At 36.6% G+C, this 20,220-nt stretch overlaps 1 protein-coding gene across 1 annotated transcript in view; it reads right to left on the reverse strand.

The window, feature by feature from the left end:
* Positions 1-20,220, reverse strand: part of LOC102128952 (transmembrane protease serine 11E) — a 54,156-nt gene that overhangs the window by 17,184 nt on the left and 16,752 nt on the right. The window contains exons 3-9 of the mRNA XM_005555178.4: positions 17,712-17,833; positions 15,544-15,611; positions 12,570-12,733; positions 9,437-9,475; positions 7,810-7,987; positions 6,617-6,876; positions 5,277-5,419 (exon numbers count right to left, since the gene is read on the reverse strand). Coding sequence (XP_005555235.1) covers positions 5,277-5,419; positions 6,617-6,876; positions 7,810-7,987; positions 9,437-9,475; positions 12,570-12,733; positions 15,544-15,611; positions 17,712-17,833 — 974 coding nt within the window. The remainder of the gene's footprint in view (positions 1-5,276; positions 5,420-6,616; positions 6,877-7,809; positions 7,988-9,436; positions 9,476-12,569; positions 12,734-15,543; positions 15,612-17,711; positions 17,834-20,220) is intronic.

Raw genomic sequence — 20,220 nt, forward strand, 5'->3', positions numbered from 1 at the left:
TAATGATGCTGGGGATAACTGGCTAGCCATATGCAGAAAATTAAAACTGAACCCGTTTCTTTCACCGTATACAAAAATCAACTTGAGATGGTTGAAATACTTAAGTGTAAAACCTAAAATTATAAAAACTATAGAAGAAAACCTAGGAACTACCATTCTGGACATCAGTCTTAGCAAAGATTTTGTAACAAAGACCCTAAAAGCAATTGCAACTAAAACAAAAATTGACAACTGGGACCTTTTAAACTAAAGAGCTTCTGCACAGCAAAATAAACTATTAACAGAATAAAGAGACAATCTACAGAATAGGAAAAAATATTAGCAAACTATGCATCTAACAGAGTTCTAATATCTATAAGAATCTATAAGAAATCTTAAATCAACAAGCAAAAAACAAACAACTCCATTTAAAAATGGGGAAAAATAACATAGATATAGTTTGAATATTTGTCCGCTCTCAAATCTCATGTTGAAGTTTAATCTCCATTGCTAGAGGTGAGGCTGGTGGGAGTTGTTTGAGTAACGGATCCCTGATGGTGTAGTGTTGTCTTTGCAATAGCGAGTGAGCTGTCACAGTATCTGGTTCTTTAAAAGCGTGTGGTACCTCCTTCCACTCTCTCTCTTGCTCCTGTTTTCACCACATGATGTTCCTCCTCCCCTTTCACCTCCTACCATGATTATTAACTTCCTGATGCCTCCCTAGGAGCCAAGTTAATGCTGGCATCATGCTTACTATAAAGTCTGAAAAGTCATGAACCAATTAAACGTCTTCTCTTTTTTTTTTTTTTTTTTTTTTTTTTTTTGAGACGGAGTCTCGCTGTGTCGCCCAGGCTGGAGTGCAGTGGCGTGATGTCGGCTCACTGCAAGCTCCGCCTCCCGGGTTCACGCCATTCTCCTGCCTCAGCCTCGAGTAGCTGGGACTACAGGCGCCCGCCACCACGCCCAGCTAGTTTTTTGTATTTTTAGTAGAGACGGGGTTTCACCGTGTTAGCCAGGATGGTCTCGATCTCCTGACCTCGTGATCCACCCGCCTCGGCCTCCCAAAGTGCTGGGATTACAGGCTTGAGCCACCGCGCCCAGCCTCGTCTTCTCTAATAAATTACCCAGCCTCAGATATTTCTTAATAACGATGCAAGAACAGCCTTACACAGAAAATTGGTAACTATGAGTGGGGCATTGCTATAAAGATACCGGAAAATGTGCTAGCGACTTGGCAACTGAGTAACAGGTAAAGGATGCAAGAATTTGGAAGGCTCAGAAGACAGAAAGATAAGATCAAGTCTGAAATTTCTTAGAGACTGGTTAAATGGTTGTGACCAAAATGCTGATAGTTATATCGACAGTGAAATCCAGGTTGATGAAGTGGAAAGTCTTATCTCAAATGAGACTATGGACTTCAGACTTTTTTTTTTTTTCCCTAGATGAAATCTTTCTGTGTCACACAGACTGGAGTGCAGTGGTGCAATCATGGCTCACTGCAACCTCAACCTCCCAAGCTCAATCAATCTTCCCACCTCAACCTCCCAAATAGTTGGAACTATAGGCATATGCCACAAAGCCTAGCTAATTTTTTTAAATTTTTTTGTAGAGATGCAGTTTTGCCACATTACCCAGACTGGTCTCAAACTCCTGGGGTCGAGAAATCCACCCACCTTGACCTTCCAAATGCTGGGATTATAGGTGTGAGCCACTGCATCTGGCCAACTTTGAACTTTTGAGTTAAAGCTGGAATTAGTTAAGACTTTGGAGGACTGTTAGGAAGGCATAGTTGTATTTTGCAATGTGAGAAGACATGAGATTTGGGAGTGGCCAGGAGCAGAGTGATATAATTTGGCTATTTGTCCCCACCCAAATCTCATGTTGTGTTGTCATCCCCAATGCTGAAGGCAGGACCTGGTGGGAGGTGTTCAGATCATGGGAGCTGGTCAGGGGAGCCGATCACTCATGGCTTGGAGCTATCTTTGCAATAGTGAGTGAGCTCTTGTGAGATCTGATTGTTTGAAAGTGTATGGCACCTCTCCTACCACTCTACCCCTCTTGCTCCTGCTTTCACCATGTGATGTACCTGCTCCCTCCCATTTCATACTTCACCTTCTGCCATGATTGTAAGCTTCTGCCATGATTGTAAGCACCACGCTGCCCATAAAGCCAGCAGAATCGTGAGCCAATTAACCTTTTTTCTTTATACATTATCTAATACTGGCTTTTTGTTTGCTTGGTTTGTTTGTTTGTTTTTGGAGACAGGGTTTTGCTCTTTCACTCAAGCTGGAGTGCAGGAGGTGCACTGCAGCCTCAACGTCCTGGGTTCAAGCAATCCTCCTGCCTTACAGCTTCCAAGTAGCTGGGACTGCAGGCGCACACCACCACACCGGCTAATGTGTATATTTCTGGCAGAGACAGGATTTCACTATGTTGCCCAAGCTGGTCTTGAACTTCTGAGCTCTACTGATCCACCTCCCTTGACCTCCCAAAGTGCTGAGGTTACCGATGTGAGCCACCATGCCAGGCTCAGGTATTTTTTATAGCAGTGTAAGAACAGCCTAATACAGACAGGAACAGACATTTCTCAAAAGAAGACATACAAGCAACCAACAAACATATGGACAAATGCTCAACATCACTAATCAGGGAAATGGGAAATGAAAATCCACAATAAGATATCATCTCAAACCAGTCAGAATGGCTATTATTAAAAAGTCAAAAAACAGCAGATGTTGTTGAGGTTGTGGAGAAAAGGGATGCTTATACACTGCTGGTGGGAATGTAAATTAGAGCCACTGTGGAAAGCAGTTTTGAGATTTCTCAAAAAAATTAAGACAGAACTACCATATGACCCAGCAATCCCATTACTGGGTATATTATACCCAAAGGAATACAAATCGTTCTGCCATAAAGACACATGCATGCATATGTTCCTTGCAGCAATTTTCACAATAGTCATGGAATCAACCTAGATGTCCATCAACAGTGGACTGGATATAGAAAATGTGGTAAATATACACCATGGAATGCTATGGAGCCAGAAAACAAAATGAAACCATGGTTTTTGCAGCAATATGGATGCAGCCATGCAGCCACAGGCCATTATACTAAGCAAATGAACGCAGGAACAGAAAACCAAATACCTCATGTTCTCACTTATAAGTGGGAGCTAAACACTGAGTACATATGGACACAAAGAGAGGAACAATACATACTGGGGCTTACTTGAGGGTTGAGGGTGGGAGGAGTGTGAGAACCAAAAACTACCTATTGATTATTATGCTTACTACCTGCATGATGAAATAATTTGTACACCAAACCCCAGCAACACACAATTTACCCATGTAACAATCCTGCAGATATAACCTCTGAACCTAAAATAAAAGTTGGAAGAAACAAGTAATTAATTAAATAAAATAATATAAATTTAAAAGCATGATATAACAACAATAACAGAACAGAATAAATAAGAATTAGATGCCCAGGATATATCTGAATATAAATCATCATACAAAGAAATAGAAAAAGTTTTAACTTGAATGAGCAAAGGCAATCAGCAGGTACCAACACTGAGATAACACAAATGTTGAAATTATTTGACAAAGATTTTAAAGCAGCCATCATAAATGCATCTCCATGAGCAATTGCTATCATGTTTAAAACAAAGGAAAAGAAATAGGAAGTGTCAACAAAGAAATAGTAAATATAAAAAGAAGAATCAAAGAAAAACCCTGGAACTAAAAAATATGATAAGCATAATTCAAAACTCACTGAACAGACTTAACATAAGAATAGAGAACACAGATAAAAGGATCAGTAAACTTGAAGATAAATTGATAGAAATTACCCAATCTGAACAACAGAGAGAAACTAGGGTGGAAAAAAAAATAAACAGAAGCTTAGGAAACTCTGGGACTATAATAAAAGAGTAAACATTGCTATGGTTAGAGTTCCAGAAGGAAAGAAGAAAGAAGGTGGGGCTGAAAGAGTATTTCAAGAAATAATGACTGAAAATTTATCAAACTTGACAAAGGATATAAATCTACACATTCAAAAAGCTGAGCAAACCTCAAACAGGATAAGCTCAAAGAAATCCATGCCAAGATACATAATCAAACTTCTGAAAACTAAAGACAAAGAAAAACTCTTGAACACAGAAAGAGAGAAATGACACCTCATCTATTGGAAGAAAATAATTCTAATAGCAGCACATTCCTTGCAGAAATCACAGAGGCAATGATTTCAATGCTGAAAGAAAAGAACTGTCAGTGCCAAATTATGCTTCAGTAATGAAGAAGAAATAAAGACTTTTAGAGACAAAGAAAATCTAAGAGAATTTTTCATCAGCATACCTATACTGAAAGAGTGGCTAAAGGAAGTTCCTAAAACAGAAATGACTTTTTTTAAAAAAAGGAACCAGGAAAGAGGAAAGAACAAATCTATAGGTAAATAGCCTTTCCTTTTCCTCTTATGTTTTCTAAATTACATTGGACAGTCGAAGCAAAACATTGTCTTCTGTGGTTCTCAAAATATAAAGCAAATATTTAATATTTATATTTATTAATATTTAATGTTTATGTTTATTAATATTTAATATTAATGAGGGAAAAGCAAAGGGATTTAAGGGGAAGTAAGTTTTCCATTCTATACTTCAGCAAAACTAGTAAATTTTCAATACACGTAGACAGTGATGTTATATATGTATATATAAATAAATACATATCTATATATGCATTTATATAATAAATAAATACACATATATAATAAATAATAAATATATAATAAATAAATACACATTTATATATATATATAAAAAACTTAGAGGAACCACTAAAATTTTTCTACAAAAAAGAGCCGAAAATACCAATAGATGATCCAAAATTAAATTCTGTTTAAAAAGCTACTGTAACTCTATTTATATAACATTTTGAAAACTGAAAAATTATAGAGATGGAGAATAAATTAGTGATTGCCAGATGTTAGCAATAGTAGGAGGAGGGAAAGAGGTAGATCTTTGTGGTGATAGAATAGTTCTTCATCTTAACTCTAGTGGTGGTTACACAAATCTACAGATACGATAAAATGCCATAGAATTAGACACATACTTTGTACCACTGTCAGTTTCGCAGATCTTATATTGAACTATAGTTATGTGAGATGTAATCATTGAAGAAAACTGGGTGAGACGTTGTGACTCCTCTGTACTATCTTTGCAACTTCCTGCAAATATGTAATTATTTCAAAGAAAAGTAAACAAAAAATTATGCAACATACTAATGGGCAAAACTGTTTACCTGGCATGCATCTCTTTTTCCTTTTAAGGAGCCAGCACATAACATTCTAGGAGTTATGGCGCCATTGTAAGCTTGAGGTTCATTGCAAGTTGTAGTGTCTATGAGAGTCACCTGTGCTTGTCGAAGATGATTTTGACTGCTACCTAAAAGAAAAAAAAAGGCTTTGTAGACATATATATATATTTTATAAACCAGAAGAAAATGTTTCATGATTAAAAATAAGATAGTGATACAGGCCGGGCACGGTGACTAATGCCAGTAATCCCAGCACTTTGAGAGGTCAAGGTTAGAGGATCGCTTGAGGCCAGGAGTTTGAGACCAGCCTGGCCAACATGGTGAAATCCCATCTCTACTAAAAATACAAAAATCATTCGGGCTGTGGTGGCATGCACCTGTAATCCCAGCTACTCAGGAGGCTGAGCAGGTGAATCTCTCGAACCTGGGAGGCAGAGGTTGCTGTGAGCCAAGATCGCACCACTGAACTCCAGCCTAGGGGACAGAGAGAAACCCCGTCCCAAAAAAAAAGGGGGGTACCAGGAGCGGTGGCTTATGCCTGTAATCCCAGCACTTTCGGAGGCCGAGGAGGGTGGATCACCTGAGCTCAAAGTTTGAGACCAGCCTGGCCAACATGGTGAAACCCTGTCTCTACTAAAAATACAAAAATTAGCCGGGCGCCTGTAGTCCCAACCATTCAGGAGGCTGAGGCAGAAGAATCACTTGAACTTGGGAGGCGGAGGTTGCAGTGAGCCAAGATCACACCATTGCACTTCAGCCTGGATGACAACAATGAGACTCTGTCTCAAAAAAAAAAGAAAAGATAGTGATACAGAATCTTAGAATACACATGTTTAGAACAGTAATATTTGGGAAGATAATTTGTTCCTAACTACTTTCAGTAAAAAGTTGGGTGCCTAGGAAAGAACCACAAGTTATCTAAATAATGTCCACTCCATTGTTAAGATTAGAAGGAAATTTCAGTAGGGGACAATGGTGGCTTTATGATTCTCCAATCTTCAGAATTGGATATATTATTGATTGCTAATCTCTAAAGTGGTTAATTCTCTAAAGAAAAGTTCATGGCTGGGAGACATATTTGCTTTTTCAGACATCTTAGCAGTACTATGACTGTATCATATAGTAGAAGCAATTTACTTGATATTAACTTAGGCAGGAAGGAATTTGTGTGTGTCTTCCAAGTTATTTACTTCACTTTTAGGGCCTGCCTTGGTCCAGGTCATATGACCACACAATTAACATATTTTGGCATAATAGCATTTCATTCTTTAAATGCCATAAAATACCAATATAACTTTGATTTGAGTTTCTCTTCAGATGCTCACCATCATTTTTCAGTGCTCCAAATCCTGTCACAAACATCACATCACCTGGGTGAAACTCATAGGATGCATCAGGGAGACAAACTCTATGTACTGCATTTGTGTAGGGAACAGGGCTAGAAAGCTCTGCAAGTGAAATATCATAGTCATGTGATGGGTATTTGTATTTTTCATGGACAATTATTCTCCGGAGACCACGTTTCATTTTCGAAGGTGTTATTGTTACTCCAAAGGAAGCAGTCCATCTGGCAGGGTTCTTATATCTGGGAAGAAGAAAATGAAGAATAAATTTCCTTTTACCATGCTACCAGTCTAATAATTTATATTGAATAATTTAGTCTACAGGTGTAGATTTTTTTTTCTTTTTATAGTTTTGATGTACAGAACTCTTTCCAATTTGAGAATAAGGCTCAGGGGTCTGACCAGGTGAAAAAGCCACCATTTCCTATTATATACATGCCACTCCATATGCCAAGTCATCCACTCCAAATGCTAGGGCTTTTTGATATTTCTGAATATTAATGACTCCAAGGGACCTATGGAAAGTACCCTGTACAGAATAAGAAAAATTAATATATTCTATGTGCCTCATGTACCCCACCCAGAAATATACACATTTCTCTGAAAACCAAAAAGTCCACACAATAATTTAACAAAGTATTACTATTTTATATACTATAGACATTTTGACAATAGATTGAAGGGTCCTCCATTTTTTGCAATATAATAAGTCAATCTATTCGTTTGTACAACTTGCTACTTCCAAATTCTTCATATCTTCGTTATATAATTCTTCATATTTAATTCTTTTTCTTACCATGTGAAATTTCCACCTTAGGATCCAACCTACAACCTATCCAGACTCCATCTCTGATTGAGATACTCAGCAGAGAGATAAAGCACTCCTGTTTGACAGCAAATTCAAAGTTCAAAAATGATTTTAAAATTCCTGCTTTCTTTGAGAAATGATTGTGTATTTATCAAAAGATTATTTATTTACATATACTTTGACTCCATTTCCATTTCCAGACTTTAAAACCTCTTACTAATGTTTACAAATATTCCAGTCTTTTGTGATATATGCATTATTTTTAATTTATGATAAACTCAAATCTCCCAAAATTCATGAGATATTTTCTTGCCAAAACCCAGTGCACTTTGTTCACTCCCAATCATCCTCAAGTTTCGAAACTTACGTTGTAAAACAGTGAGCAGCACTCACAAGCCATGTGGCATTAATTAAGGTTGCTCCACAGCGATGGCTCCCATCCCACTGCAGGCTAGCTTGCCAGGGCCATTCGCCCTCTTCTACTTCTGTTCCACCAACGATCCTGAGACTCTGACCTAGAGATTTACTTCTTCGTGTTCCACAGCCTGCAAAAGAGAGAGGGTGGGTGCATTGGTGGGTGCATTAATTAGCAATTGTTTTAAGCATCAAATTGTGTTACTGTGTTCCAAATTTCTTCTGCTTTGTGCTCCAATAGTATCAAATATTTTCTCATGCTCTTACCTTTCTGTAAACTGTAATGTTTTATTCAGCTAACTCCTGTTCATTTTGTAAAATTTAAAGCAGTTGTTACCTCTCTAGGATGCTTTCTCTAACTACCCTGTCTCCAATCTGGATTAGTTATTACTTTCTTGGTGCTTCCAAAATAATAATAGTAACAAACACACTCTGTGTGTGTGTTTATGTGTATAACAGATACCCTCTCTATGTGTGCTTATGTGTATGTATACATATTGACATTGTTTATGACAGGGTTCTTCAACCTTGGCACCACTAACATATTGAACTGTTTAATTCTTTGTTGTAGGGGGCTGCCCTGTGCATCATAAGATCTTGGCCTATATATACTAGATGCCAGTAACCCTCCCCCTATATTCATGACAACAATGCCACAGTGGGTGGGGCATGATAGCTTGGCCAACAATATTTCCCTTGGTTGAGAAGTGTTGTTTAAGAATGATGTGTTCATGAATTAGCCTCATGCATCTAGTCCCATTAGAGTATGAGGTGCTTTAGGTAGAGATTATATCTTATCCATTTTGTATCCCTGTTGTCTAACACAGTGCTAGCACATGGTATGTTCCCAATAAATATTGGTGGCGAGAGTATATGCTATTTAGGTAATGAGATTATCTTTTGGTTTTGTATTTAGTTAATTTTAGAAATTAACCAACTATATGAGCTGGTGAGTAGCACATATTCTTCCACCTTTTAAGAGAAATGTAATGTGCAACAACCCCATAACTATTGAATGTATACTGTAAATCACGGTGGGGTACTTGGCTACAGGAGAAGAAAAGTGCTGGGCCTAGAGTCAGCACTTTTAAAATATAGGTGAAGATATTATCTATGTGTCTAAAGTAATTTTATTAAAATATACCCCATAATTTCCTGCACTTTCCATGACATAGGATTAATAACATCAAGAAGATTTTATCTAGGATATAGTGATAATAAGTTTCTGACTCTAGCTGAAAAACACAATGTATAGATTTGTTTTATCTTATAGATATCTACAAACAGAACAGTGATAAGTAAACATTTCTTGCCTCTTCTTTAACAGCTGTACAACTCACTTCCACTACACATCTGCCCCAGGCACCCATACATCCACTCCAAAGTTATCTCAATTTTGCTATTCTTTACTAATAAAATGTGTCTCCGAGATATGATAAAGCACAATGAACTGTACACAAATTAATCAAACTTTATCTGTTCTGTCCCATGATATCAACACTAAGTAAACCTAAATGACCTATATAGTGTTAGCTTTTTACCTTCAGGTAATGCTATGTTAATAAATATATGAAACTTACAATGGTTCAGATAGTTGTCTATTTCTGTCTTGTTGATTTCTGAAACACATAGAAACAGTAAATAGAATAGGGTCAGCACATCAGAATTACACTATGCCTCTGAGTATTTTAAATACTAAAAGGCTGCTTAATTTTATTATAAAACAGTATTTCTGGATTATAAAGAAAGCGACATAGTTTGTCATAGACATAGTATGATCGTCACATTGCAGAGAATGTGAATGGTGTGTTAAATGTTAATGTGGGTAAGAGTCACATAGGGAGCATATTTATAATGTAAACTCCTCTTCCCCTTCCCAGTAACTCTAATTCAGTAGTTTGTATTGAAGCCCAAGAATTTGGATTTTATACCAGTAAATAAGATGCAGGGAGTCCACAACCCCTCCATGGGAAACACTGCTCTAAACCATAGTATTGATTCCCCAAATGTAATAATACATTTATTAACCGTTATTTCAGATTATATCATTAAGCTCATGAGCATAGTCCCACTTGTATAACACACCTGATAGCATCTCCATAAATGTGCACTCACTCACAGTTAAAAACAATGTTACCCCTTTTGAAGTCAAATTTGAAAAGACAGTCTGCCCTCAAATTGTCATTTAGCTCCAGCCAATGACTTCTTAGCTTGCTGACTTCTCACTAGTCAGTCTCAAACCCTATGCAAACACTAACCTAGCCAATAGATGTATAAAACTCTAAGCTCAAACTTCCTTACTCAGCAGAGTTCTAATGACCAAAACTATTCTTTGTACATGGAAAGATGGATGCTCTAAATACGAAAATATTAGTGTTTTTGTTTTCTTTAGTATTTAATAGTATGAATGAAGTGGAAATCTATATTCTAGAACACCTTCTTTCTGACTTTATTTATTCTGGCTACTTGTGGGGAAAATGGCAAAAATAAGGAAGAATTTACAATTTAGTCTCAGTTAATATTAAAAGGACCACCTCTGATCTCTTTGTTTCAAATAACTTATTCTCTATCTCAAGCTCTTCCTACGAAAATTTCAAGCTTTGTGTATTGACAGTACTGACAAGGCTGGCTTCATGTGTGACTTATACATCTGCACTGGGTCTCATATTCACAATGGCTTTGTGCTTGGTACAATGCTCTGCTGTTGCTCACTTGACATTCTTAATAATTTTATCTTGTAACTTGTGTTTTGAAAATGAAGTTCAATAGGATAATAGATCATAGTGTTGGCAGACAAGATATGTGCAATAAGTGTGTCCATGGTTTCTTCCCACTTCATTTGCATATATCATTCACAATTCCCTATGAAATCAGAATTCTAGTGAACCCACAATGCACAGGGGTTCAGCAAGACTCAAAGCAAGTACAAGGTAAGTGTGCTATTCCTTCCATTAAGTAAGTGGAGGTGCACTGACATGCCTTGGAGGCCATGTTTTCTGTTTGAACCAAAACTTGCTTAAAACCCAGAGAAAAGACAATAGCATTCTAATAAACACAGATGAACAACAGAGCCTGTCATATCCCTTCTTGCTTCTGTTACTTCTGTGTATTAGCCAACAGCTTTTGCTGAAAACTACAACTTAGAAAGAGAAAGATAGGGAAACCCAGATCTCCTTTTCCCTCTAGTCCTTCCTCACTCTTCAGTAAGCTGAAGGTAGAGAGTGTTGGTAGAATTTGCTCATACTAACCAGGAAAATAAGAAGAGTCATTAACCTTTTGTACTATTTCCATTGATGGCAAAAATGAAAAACATATATGTATAAGCTATGCAATATAGTTGCATAATTTCCATGATTTGAAATACAAGTTAAATGTACTTATATATGCAGTTAAATTAATATTTCACGATATAAACAATTAAACTCATATTAGTAATCTACAAATTTAATTTTTTTCTCTTAGAATGACAATAATCAGCAAATGAAAACACCATGAAAAGTTGAGAGAGACACTAGGGAAGAAAGAAAACTCTTATATCTTTGTACTTTTAACAGCACTTTTTTGTTGCTTTTTGAAAACAGATCTAGCATTTTCATTTTGTGCTAGGGTGCATAAATTATGTATCTGTCCCTGACTACTGAAGCCTCCTTCCTAAGCAAGTGGGTTGGCTGGCCATCAATTTAGGCGTCTACTCAGATCTATCAGATTTTATATTAGCAGTTTGTATTCATTCTCTCTACTTGTCCCCTATTCTCTAGTTCCCAGTGCTGCCATATCCACTACTGTATCCACTAGCCACATGTGGCCAATGAGTTCTTGCCGTATGGCTAGTCTAAATTGAAATGTACTAGCTATATAAAATGTTACTAGATTTCAGATCCTTACTACAAAAAAAATTAAATATTTGATGAATAATTTTTACATTATTTGTTTAAATGACAATACTTTGGACATATTGGGTTGAATATACAAATTATTGAAAATTAATTTTACATGCTTATTTTTGTTTTTAATGTAACTTCTAGAAAATGTAACATTATACTTGTGCCCACATAGTATTTCTATAGACCTGCATTGTTCTATAACATATGACTCAGCCCTTAACCAGACCTTAATTTCCACTGAGGATCTCATATTTCTTATTTTATAAATGTGAGGACCTATCATCATTTGTTTTGTCCCATGTGGCCCTACAAGCAATAACAACAAGAACAACAAAAATCTACCTAAATTTTTCATTTATAGGTGTAAACATACCAAAAATAAGTTTATTATAAATGTTTCATTGGTGAAAAGTTTAAAGGAAGAAAGTACAGCAAGGTATATTAATGACATTTGAAAACAAATGTGTAAATGGCATGAACCTTTCCATATACCATACCCTCAGAACATACAATGAAAGCAACAAGAAAAAGAAGAAGAAGATACAAAGCCATTTTCTTCACTTATAATTGGATTCTATAGCCAAAGTATAAAGTGTAATATAAAGAAAACTGCTCAGGAGTTAATAAAAAGCTTGCATGGGAGGCCTAAGTTTAGGGCAGTTTCAAAAATTAAAATACTTCATTAGGACCAATTTAGTTCCAAAGAAATATACTGTTGGTGGCAAGACCCCAGAATTAAAGGATACCAAAAAAAATTTTTTAATGAATGCCAAGATCAAACCTAAAATGAAACTGTTCTATGAAAGAAAAATAAGAGAAATTAACTTACTTTTAATATTAACTGACTGAGGATCTACTTTAGGGGGTCCTACAGCATCTTGCAGCTTTTCATGTAAAACACGTTGAACAATTTTATTTATAGTTTCAGGATCCTCAGTAGAGTGAAATCTACAAATCAACAGCATATGAGCCAACACTCCATGTTTCTGTTGACTGTGGGCCAAAAAAGAAGAAAATGAAAGAAAGAAAAAAAAGAAAGGAAGAAAGAAAGGCAGGAAGGGAGGGAGGGAGGGAGGGAGGAAGTGAGGAAAGGAGGGAGGGAGGAAAGAAAGAAAACGAAGGAAGGAAGGAAAGAAGGAAGGAAGGAAGGAAGGAAGGAAGGAAGGAAGGAAGGAAGGAAGGAAGGAAGGAAGGAAGGAAGGAAGGAAGGAAGGAGGGAGAAGCAAAGGGAAGGGAAGGGAGGAAGGGGAGAGAGAGAGAAAGAAAAGAAAAGAGAAAAGAAAAAAGAAAAGAAAAAGAAAGAAGGGTAATATCTCAGTCTGCTTTTTTCTTTATCACTTACATGAAATGCACACATAAATCCATAAATGTTTCCTTCTATATTGCTACTGTTTAGTATGTGAAGAACCACAAATTCAGTCTCTCATATAGTGAGCTAGTCTGTTCATGGTATCCCTTACCTTCAAAAAGTCTAGTTAAGTATATGGTTATTAATATAAAAACACACCTTTCAAAAACCATTCAAAATTATCAAATACAATGTGTCTTAAATATAAAATCAACTGTGGTTTTGAATTTCAGGTTTTATTCTTGTGTCTCAAGTCTACTTACCTCCCCTAAACAATCTTCAGGTTATCCTAAACAACTCCCAATCCTAAAGATATCAGAATGCTTTACCAAATTGTACTGACTTCATGTAACTGTCTTTTCAACACAGAGTATTAATTAGTCTTAATACTATTTGTATGAATTACTACTTTGGAATCATCCTGCCAGCTACTTTATCCACTCCTTTTCATAGTCACTTCTGAAAGAATCTAACTCTTCACTATATATTGCATCAACCACTACTCTCATAAACTGGAAGTGGGAATACAAATTAGAGTCTTATTTTTGGATAGCAGTTTTATCTATTATAAGTTTGAATATCTGTCCTCTCTGACACAGCATTTCCACTTCCAGAAATTAAATATTCAAATGCACTCATGCATTTGTGCAAGGACAGACCTATATACATGTTAATTGTAACACTATTTTCAAGACAGGAAAATAAATAACAACCCAAGTATCCTAGTTAACAAAACCAGTGGATTCTTTTCAGTATTTATTATATTCAGTCAGGATTATTTGTCATAATAATTTGTATTATGGTAATATCATATTGAAAATTCTTATAATATTTTCCTTAATATTATGTTCTAAACCTATATATGAATGGTTAGTTGACAGATGAGATCTTCTCAGCTACATATTTTGAGAATAGAGGGATGGAATAGAAGAAGGTAAACAAGATTGACTAACAGGAGGAAGAAGAGCTAAAGACAAACTTGATCTACTACACTGTCTTACGTGGGGCACTACTTGCCATTAAACCACACCCTCTTTGAAACTTCTTATCTTTTGCATCAGTGGTGCCTCTGTCATGATTTTTCTATCTTCCTGCTCTTTCCCTATATCTAAGGTTCCTATATTCCTTCCATCACCTTAAATATTGTTCTTCAAGCTTTCTTCATCATCCTTTTCATTCCCTTTTATTATTCTTTTTCCGAGAAATTTACGCCCATGCTTCCAAATTTTTGAGTTGATCGTGAGCAAATTTCTATCTTCTGCTCAGTTCCATTTCCCTCTACCAAGTCACACTCATTTTTCAGGTTCATATGGTCCCTTAGTATGTAAATTCAACATCTCCAAAATTGACTTAATCTTTTCAATACACTTGCTCTTCTCACTATTGCAGTAACAGAAGACAGAATAATGAGTAGCAGTAGCAAGATTACTGGAATAAAGAGGTGAACAAATTAGAAAGTTATTGGGAAAATAGAATTAGTAGTACTTAGTTATTCATAAAATACGAGGGGCCCAGGAAAGGAAGGAGTGTTCGATGACTTCCAGGTTTCTCATTTATGTGACTGGATTCTTCCTGAGTTAGGGAATTTTCTGTGGAACTTCCACATGGGGATGTGTATACAGTGATAGAAATCAGAAAAATAGTTCAGACTGGAGATAGAAATCTGTATTTCAATAGAATATGAGGCCATGTGGGTGAATGAGGTCCCCCTGAGAAAGTGAAACTTAAAGATGAGAGAAGTAGTTGCAGATCCAAGAAAGGGCACTATCTCAAACACCAGAGAGTACAGAATTTTTAGAACAGAGTGATCAAATAATGCCTTAGAGATATCAGCTAAGTAATAGAATGGCAGGAAACTTTTAGAGTTTTGTCATTGGAATAATTTTGGAAATAGTTCTTATTCTATTTTTTAATACAAATAATTTGTATTATGGTAATATCATATTGAAAATTCTTATAATATTTTCCCTAATATTATGTTCTAAACCTATATATGAATGGTTAGTTGACAGATGAGATCTTCTCAGCTACATATTTTGAGAATAGAGGGATGGAATAGAAGAAGGTAAACAAGATTGACTAACAGGAGGAAGAAGAGCTAAAGACAAACCTGATCTACTACACTGTCTTACGTGGGGCACTACTTGCCATTAAACCAAGGATATGTGTAAGGTCTATCTGTACTTAGCACTATCTGTACTTAGTAAGTTTCTCAGGAAACAGTTTTATAGCATAGGCACCAATTATACCTCTGTCCCCAGCAATCACCTTGCAAATGCTTACTTTGGGATTTAAGGAATCAATAAGGGACTTTGTAACCCATAACTTACACAGAACAAGTGTCAAATGTTTGTTGAATTGAATTATATATTTAACACTTCAAAACATATTTATTGCTGAGCAGATTAACAGCTTCAACTTTAAATTCAGAAGTTGGCAATTCAGATTTACAAACCTGAACTTGATAACCTGAGACTTGACAAATTCTTCCCTGAATGGAGATTCATAAAATGCATTTTTCACCTGTTTGAAAAATATTCAAAATATGTCAGCAAGAACTTTATGAAATTCCACAAATTAATTCAAAGCTTTTTAGAAAATTAAAAAACAAAACAGAGCAAAAGGCATTGACATTTCGCAGTGAGCTGAACTTGAGGAAGCTTGAGGAATCTACTGCGATATTCTCAGTGATTTCAGCTGAACTCTGTCTTAGGAATGATAGGAGTAGGGAACCGCAGTGGGGACAGAAGTGACATCTGCTGTACTAATGCTCAGAAAGAGACAAAAGAAAATGAACATCCTGTTTCTTGAAAATTAAGAGTGAGCAATTTTACCTGGAGATAAGGACTTTTACTGCCCATAGACAAAGGAAATGAAATAATTCTGCCACATAATAATTGGATTATAGAAATGAGTGCATGTCCATGTCAAATGCTTCCCAAACCTAGTGACAAAGTTGTCAAGTATCCTGGCATAATGTATACCCAGTTCAGCACTCCAAATGCTCATAGAAAGACCCAGGTGAACTGGGATACTTAGCCTAAGTTTTACTCTACTAAAGTGAAAGAATCTATTTTTGTAGAGATGTTAGTTATTATTCTAAATAAGAATTCTAGGCAACTTAATTTTTTAATTAGGAGTTTATGTAAGGAAACACTTCAAGGGGTCTTGTTTCCAGTATGTGTATATATAGTATGTAGTAAGTAAACACTTACTACATGCTGGTGATTAACAGAAGCAATGAGACTTTTAATTCTTTCTTACATTTTATTAATTCAAATTGTTTTCCCTAAGGACAGTTCTTGGAATTATGAGACAAAGCTCTGAATAGGATGACAGTATTCACAAGAAAATTTTTATTGAAGGGTTAATTTTTGTCAAGTAACTTCAAAACTATTATTAATTTTGAAGGCATTAAAGAGTTCTATGTATATTCCTTTAGATTTAAATCTGTCTGGATTTTATTTACTTAAATAAAATGTACTTGAATGGCACAAAGAACAAGGGCAATAGTGCCATCTCTTCTTGACCTTTTTAGTTCAATTTCACTTTCTTCATTTTGCAAATGTATTTAGCCTTAGAGAAGAGCCTGATCAAATATTTCCCTGATTTGGTGTTTGCAAGGGCAGATGTAACCAGGATTCAACCTCTGTCTCAGCAAGCTGGCCAAATCCCCAGGCTGTTGTCTACTGGGCAGTTTCCAGGGTCTCACTTCCATTCTTGTTCAGTTTATTGGAACTGGAAGACAATTTGGAAATTATCTAACCTAATACCTTAATTTTCACATAAGGAATTTTGTCCAGAATGATAAACTGATATGTCAAGTGATGTATCATTAGCTAGTGGGTGCCACTGAAGCTACATGTGCCTCCCAGCTCCTAGCTCAGGGTTCTTTCCATCACATTATACCATGAATTACCTCACAGACTGCCAGAAAAAGTTAAATTATTCTTTAATTAATCTGATAATGATAAGAAGTTACCACTTAGTCCCTTGTTTTTTGGCCCATGCTAATTTTTCCAGTTTCTTAAGTATTTAATCGATCCCTCGAGATGAATACTGATGCATTAAGGGTAGAGTTGCATATCTGTGGATTTACGTACCAAAAGCTAGTTGAATGTTAAATATTTTTTAAAACTGGGTAGAGTTGCATATCTGTGGATTTACTACATATTTTTGTACCAAAAGCTGGTTGAAGGTTAGATACTTTTATAAACTAAAAGACTGTTTAGGTATGTGCATAAATAGTTTCAATCTTGGCAATCTTCTGCTCAGAGTCTCCTTTTTAGGAAGTGTAGGATACAGCAAATATATTTTAGGCCACACTCAAACATTTCCAGAATCTCTGGACTCTGCTGATCAACAGTATAGCACTAGCTAAGGAAAGGTAAGTAAGAAGGACCTGACTGAATGGCTCAAGTTTCTTTGGTTCAGCCCTGCGAGTGATATTGCGCTAAGTGATGTATTGTCTGTTTTGTTTCATATTCCTTGGGTTAGGGCCTCTTTTCATTTTGCAAATACACAGGGATCTGTTAGTTGAACGGATCTTTTAGAAGCTAGGACGCTAAAAATATGGTAAAGAGTGACAGCAAATGCACCAGAAGTGGATGACAAATTGCTTACCATTGATTCAAGTCTCTGGCTCATTTCTGTAAAATTGTTAGAAGCCTCTCTGCCGAACTCAGCATATAGTTTGTCAGTTGTAAATGACAATGTGCTATAGTAATTGTAGGTCTTCCTTTGATCTACAAGGAAAGAAGCAAAACCCTATCTTAATTTTTATCAGATGGGTGTAAAGCATCATTATTTCCCTACTTGGTTGTTGCTAGAAGACTGAAACAGGAAGGAATGCTCTTAGCACAGATCATCATCATCATCATCCTGCTCCAGGCCTCATAGTTATCTCAGGATATAAAACAACATTTATCATCATGTGATTTAGAGTATCAAAGCTGTAAGAAATGCCTGGTGTTCCTGGAGTATTGTACAAGTAGCTCATCAGAAGAGTGGGCTGATTATTCATCTGTTATTCAATCCTCAGTAAGCCACAAGAGAGAGCAAGTCATGCCATCTGAGCATACAAACAGGGATGGATTCAGAAGCCTCCCAAGGGTCACTGTATTTGTATATTCCAAATGTAGATTTTCTTTTCCCTTCCATCAACTATACATCAATTCTGTCCATAAAAACTCTAGTGTGAGAAAATTTATTTTGGCTGAAAAGGAAGATGAGGTTAGAAATTAAAATGCAAGGGATTCAGTAAATAGAAGTTCAGGGAGCTAAAGCTGCCACCTGGCATAATCTTCCAGGGACACTATTTACTTTCACCCGGCTCCCTTGTCACTGCATGTATGTTTTTCCCACCAACCACAGGGGTTGGCTTGTCTGCTCCTTAGCCACTGTCTCTACCTTCTGCATCCAATTTAAGCAACCCACATTTTTGACCTGCTGAAAAGTTAATGTCACATAACTTTTCCTCTACCCTCCAGTGCATGAGGAAAGCACACAGCCCTCAGAAAATTAATGTATTCATTCAACAAATATTAATGCCAGCCACTTTTCAGCAAGAGACACTGTGTCAGGCATTAGAAATACACAGGTGATCAAGACAGTTGTATGTAGTTTCTATAGGAAAGCAGAGTGTGGCTCATCCAGTCACAGTCTCTCTCCTCCTCTCTCTTCCTTCCTATTCTTTCCCTCTTCACTTAAACTGCAGAAGAAAAATAAAATAACACTGAACACCAATGTCCCTGGTACAGTCACATATCTCATTTAATTTATAATAACTCCACAAAAAGGCAATATTATCCACATTTAACAGATTACAGTCTTGGAAATGTAAATAACTTGCCCAAGCCCAGCAGGGCATAGCCAAGACTAACTTCCAGAATACAGACTTATTTCACAAGCTGCTTCTTAGAGAAAAAAAAAAAAAAAAAGTCACTTATTGAAGCTACGGGACAAGTCTTTTGTTGTATAAAAGTTATTCAAAAAACTACTAGCATATTTCAAAAAAAAAAACACCCTGGCCATCTAGAGGATTTGATGGGACAGAGAGAGAAGCACTATCAGACTCTGACAAGGGCTGGGGAGGGGTTGGTGATGAATAAAAGAGATGAATGGCAGGCGGAAGACACTGAAAGTTGAGTCGCCAGAGTACTAGAGACCTAAGTGAAGGACCCGGGAGGTTTTACTCTTCCTCCATCCTTCCTCACCTCCCTTTCTCTGAATGGAAGTTTCAAACCTAACTTCAAGTACGGTTTCAAATGTATTGAAATACTGGGAAATAACTCATAACTATCTCTGTAAACTACTGTTCTATTACATTTGTATTTGTAAACATCTGCCTCATGGTTAGCTATAACTTTATGTGGAGTTGTATCCATTCTTCTAGAATTCTGCTTCAAATTTTAATGTAAAAGTGAACCGCCTAGGGAGCGTGTTAAAATGCTGATTCTGGTACATGAGGTCTAAAGTTAGACTCAAGATTTTGCATTTCTACCAAGCTCCCAAGTGATGTTGATGCTTCTGGTAGCTAATCATATGTTAAATAGCAAGGTTCTAGACAGAATGGTAACAGACCCCTCTATATCCTTAAATGTAGTTTTTTGACTTACTAGATTGAATTATTTAAAATCGTCATTAGTACAGGTCAAAAATAGTCAAATATTGGCAATTGCATATGGTTTAACCAAGTTAACAACTTATTATCTGTGCTCAATATTTTACTTTACGGCCGGGCGCGGTGGCTCACGCCTGTAATCCCAGCACTTTGGGAGGCCGAGACGGGCGGATCACGAGGTCAGGAGATTGAGACCATCCTGGCTAACCCGGTGAAACCCCGTCTCTACTAAAAAAATACAAAAAAACTAGCCGGGCGAGGTGGCGGGCGCCTGTAGTCCCAGCTACTCCGGAGGCTGAGGCAGGAGAATGGCGTGAACCCGGGAGGCGGAGCTTGCAGTGAGCTGAGATCCGGCCACTGCACTCCAGCCTAGGTGACAGAGCGAGACTCCGTCTCAAAAAAAAAAAAAAAAAAAAAAAAAAATTTTACTTTACTCTGTAGACTTAAGCATGCCACTGTTAAAACATATTACCAGCTGCCATAAATATATGGTATGAGTAGTTACTAAAA

This window comes from Macaca fascicularis, chromosome 5 (assembly GCF_037993035.2).
Source record: "Macaca fascicularis isolate 582-1 chromosome 5, T2T-MFA8v1.1".
In the NCBI taxonomy this organism is placed as follows: Eukaryota; Metazoa; Chordata; class Mammalia; order Primates; family Cercopithecidae; genus Macaca; species Macaca fascicularis.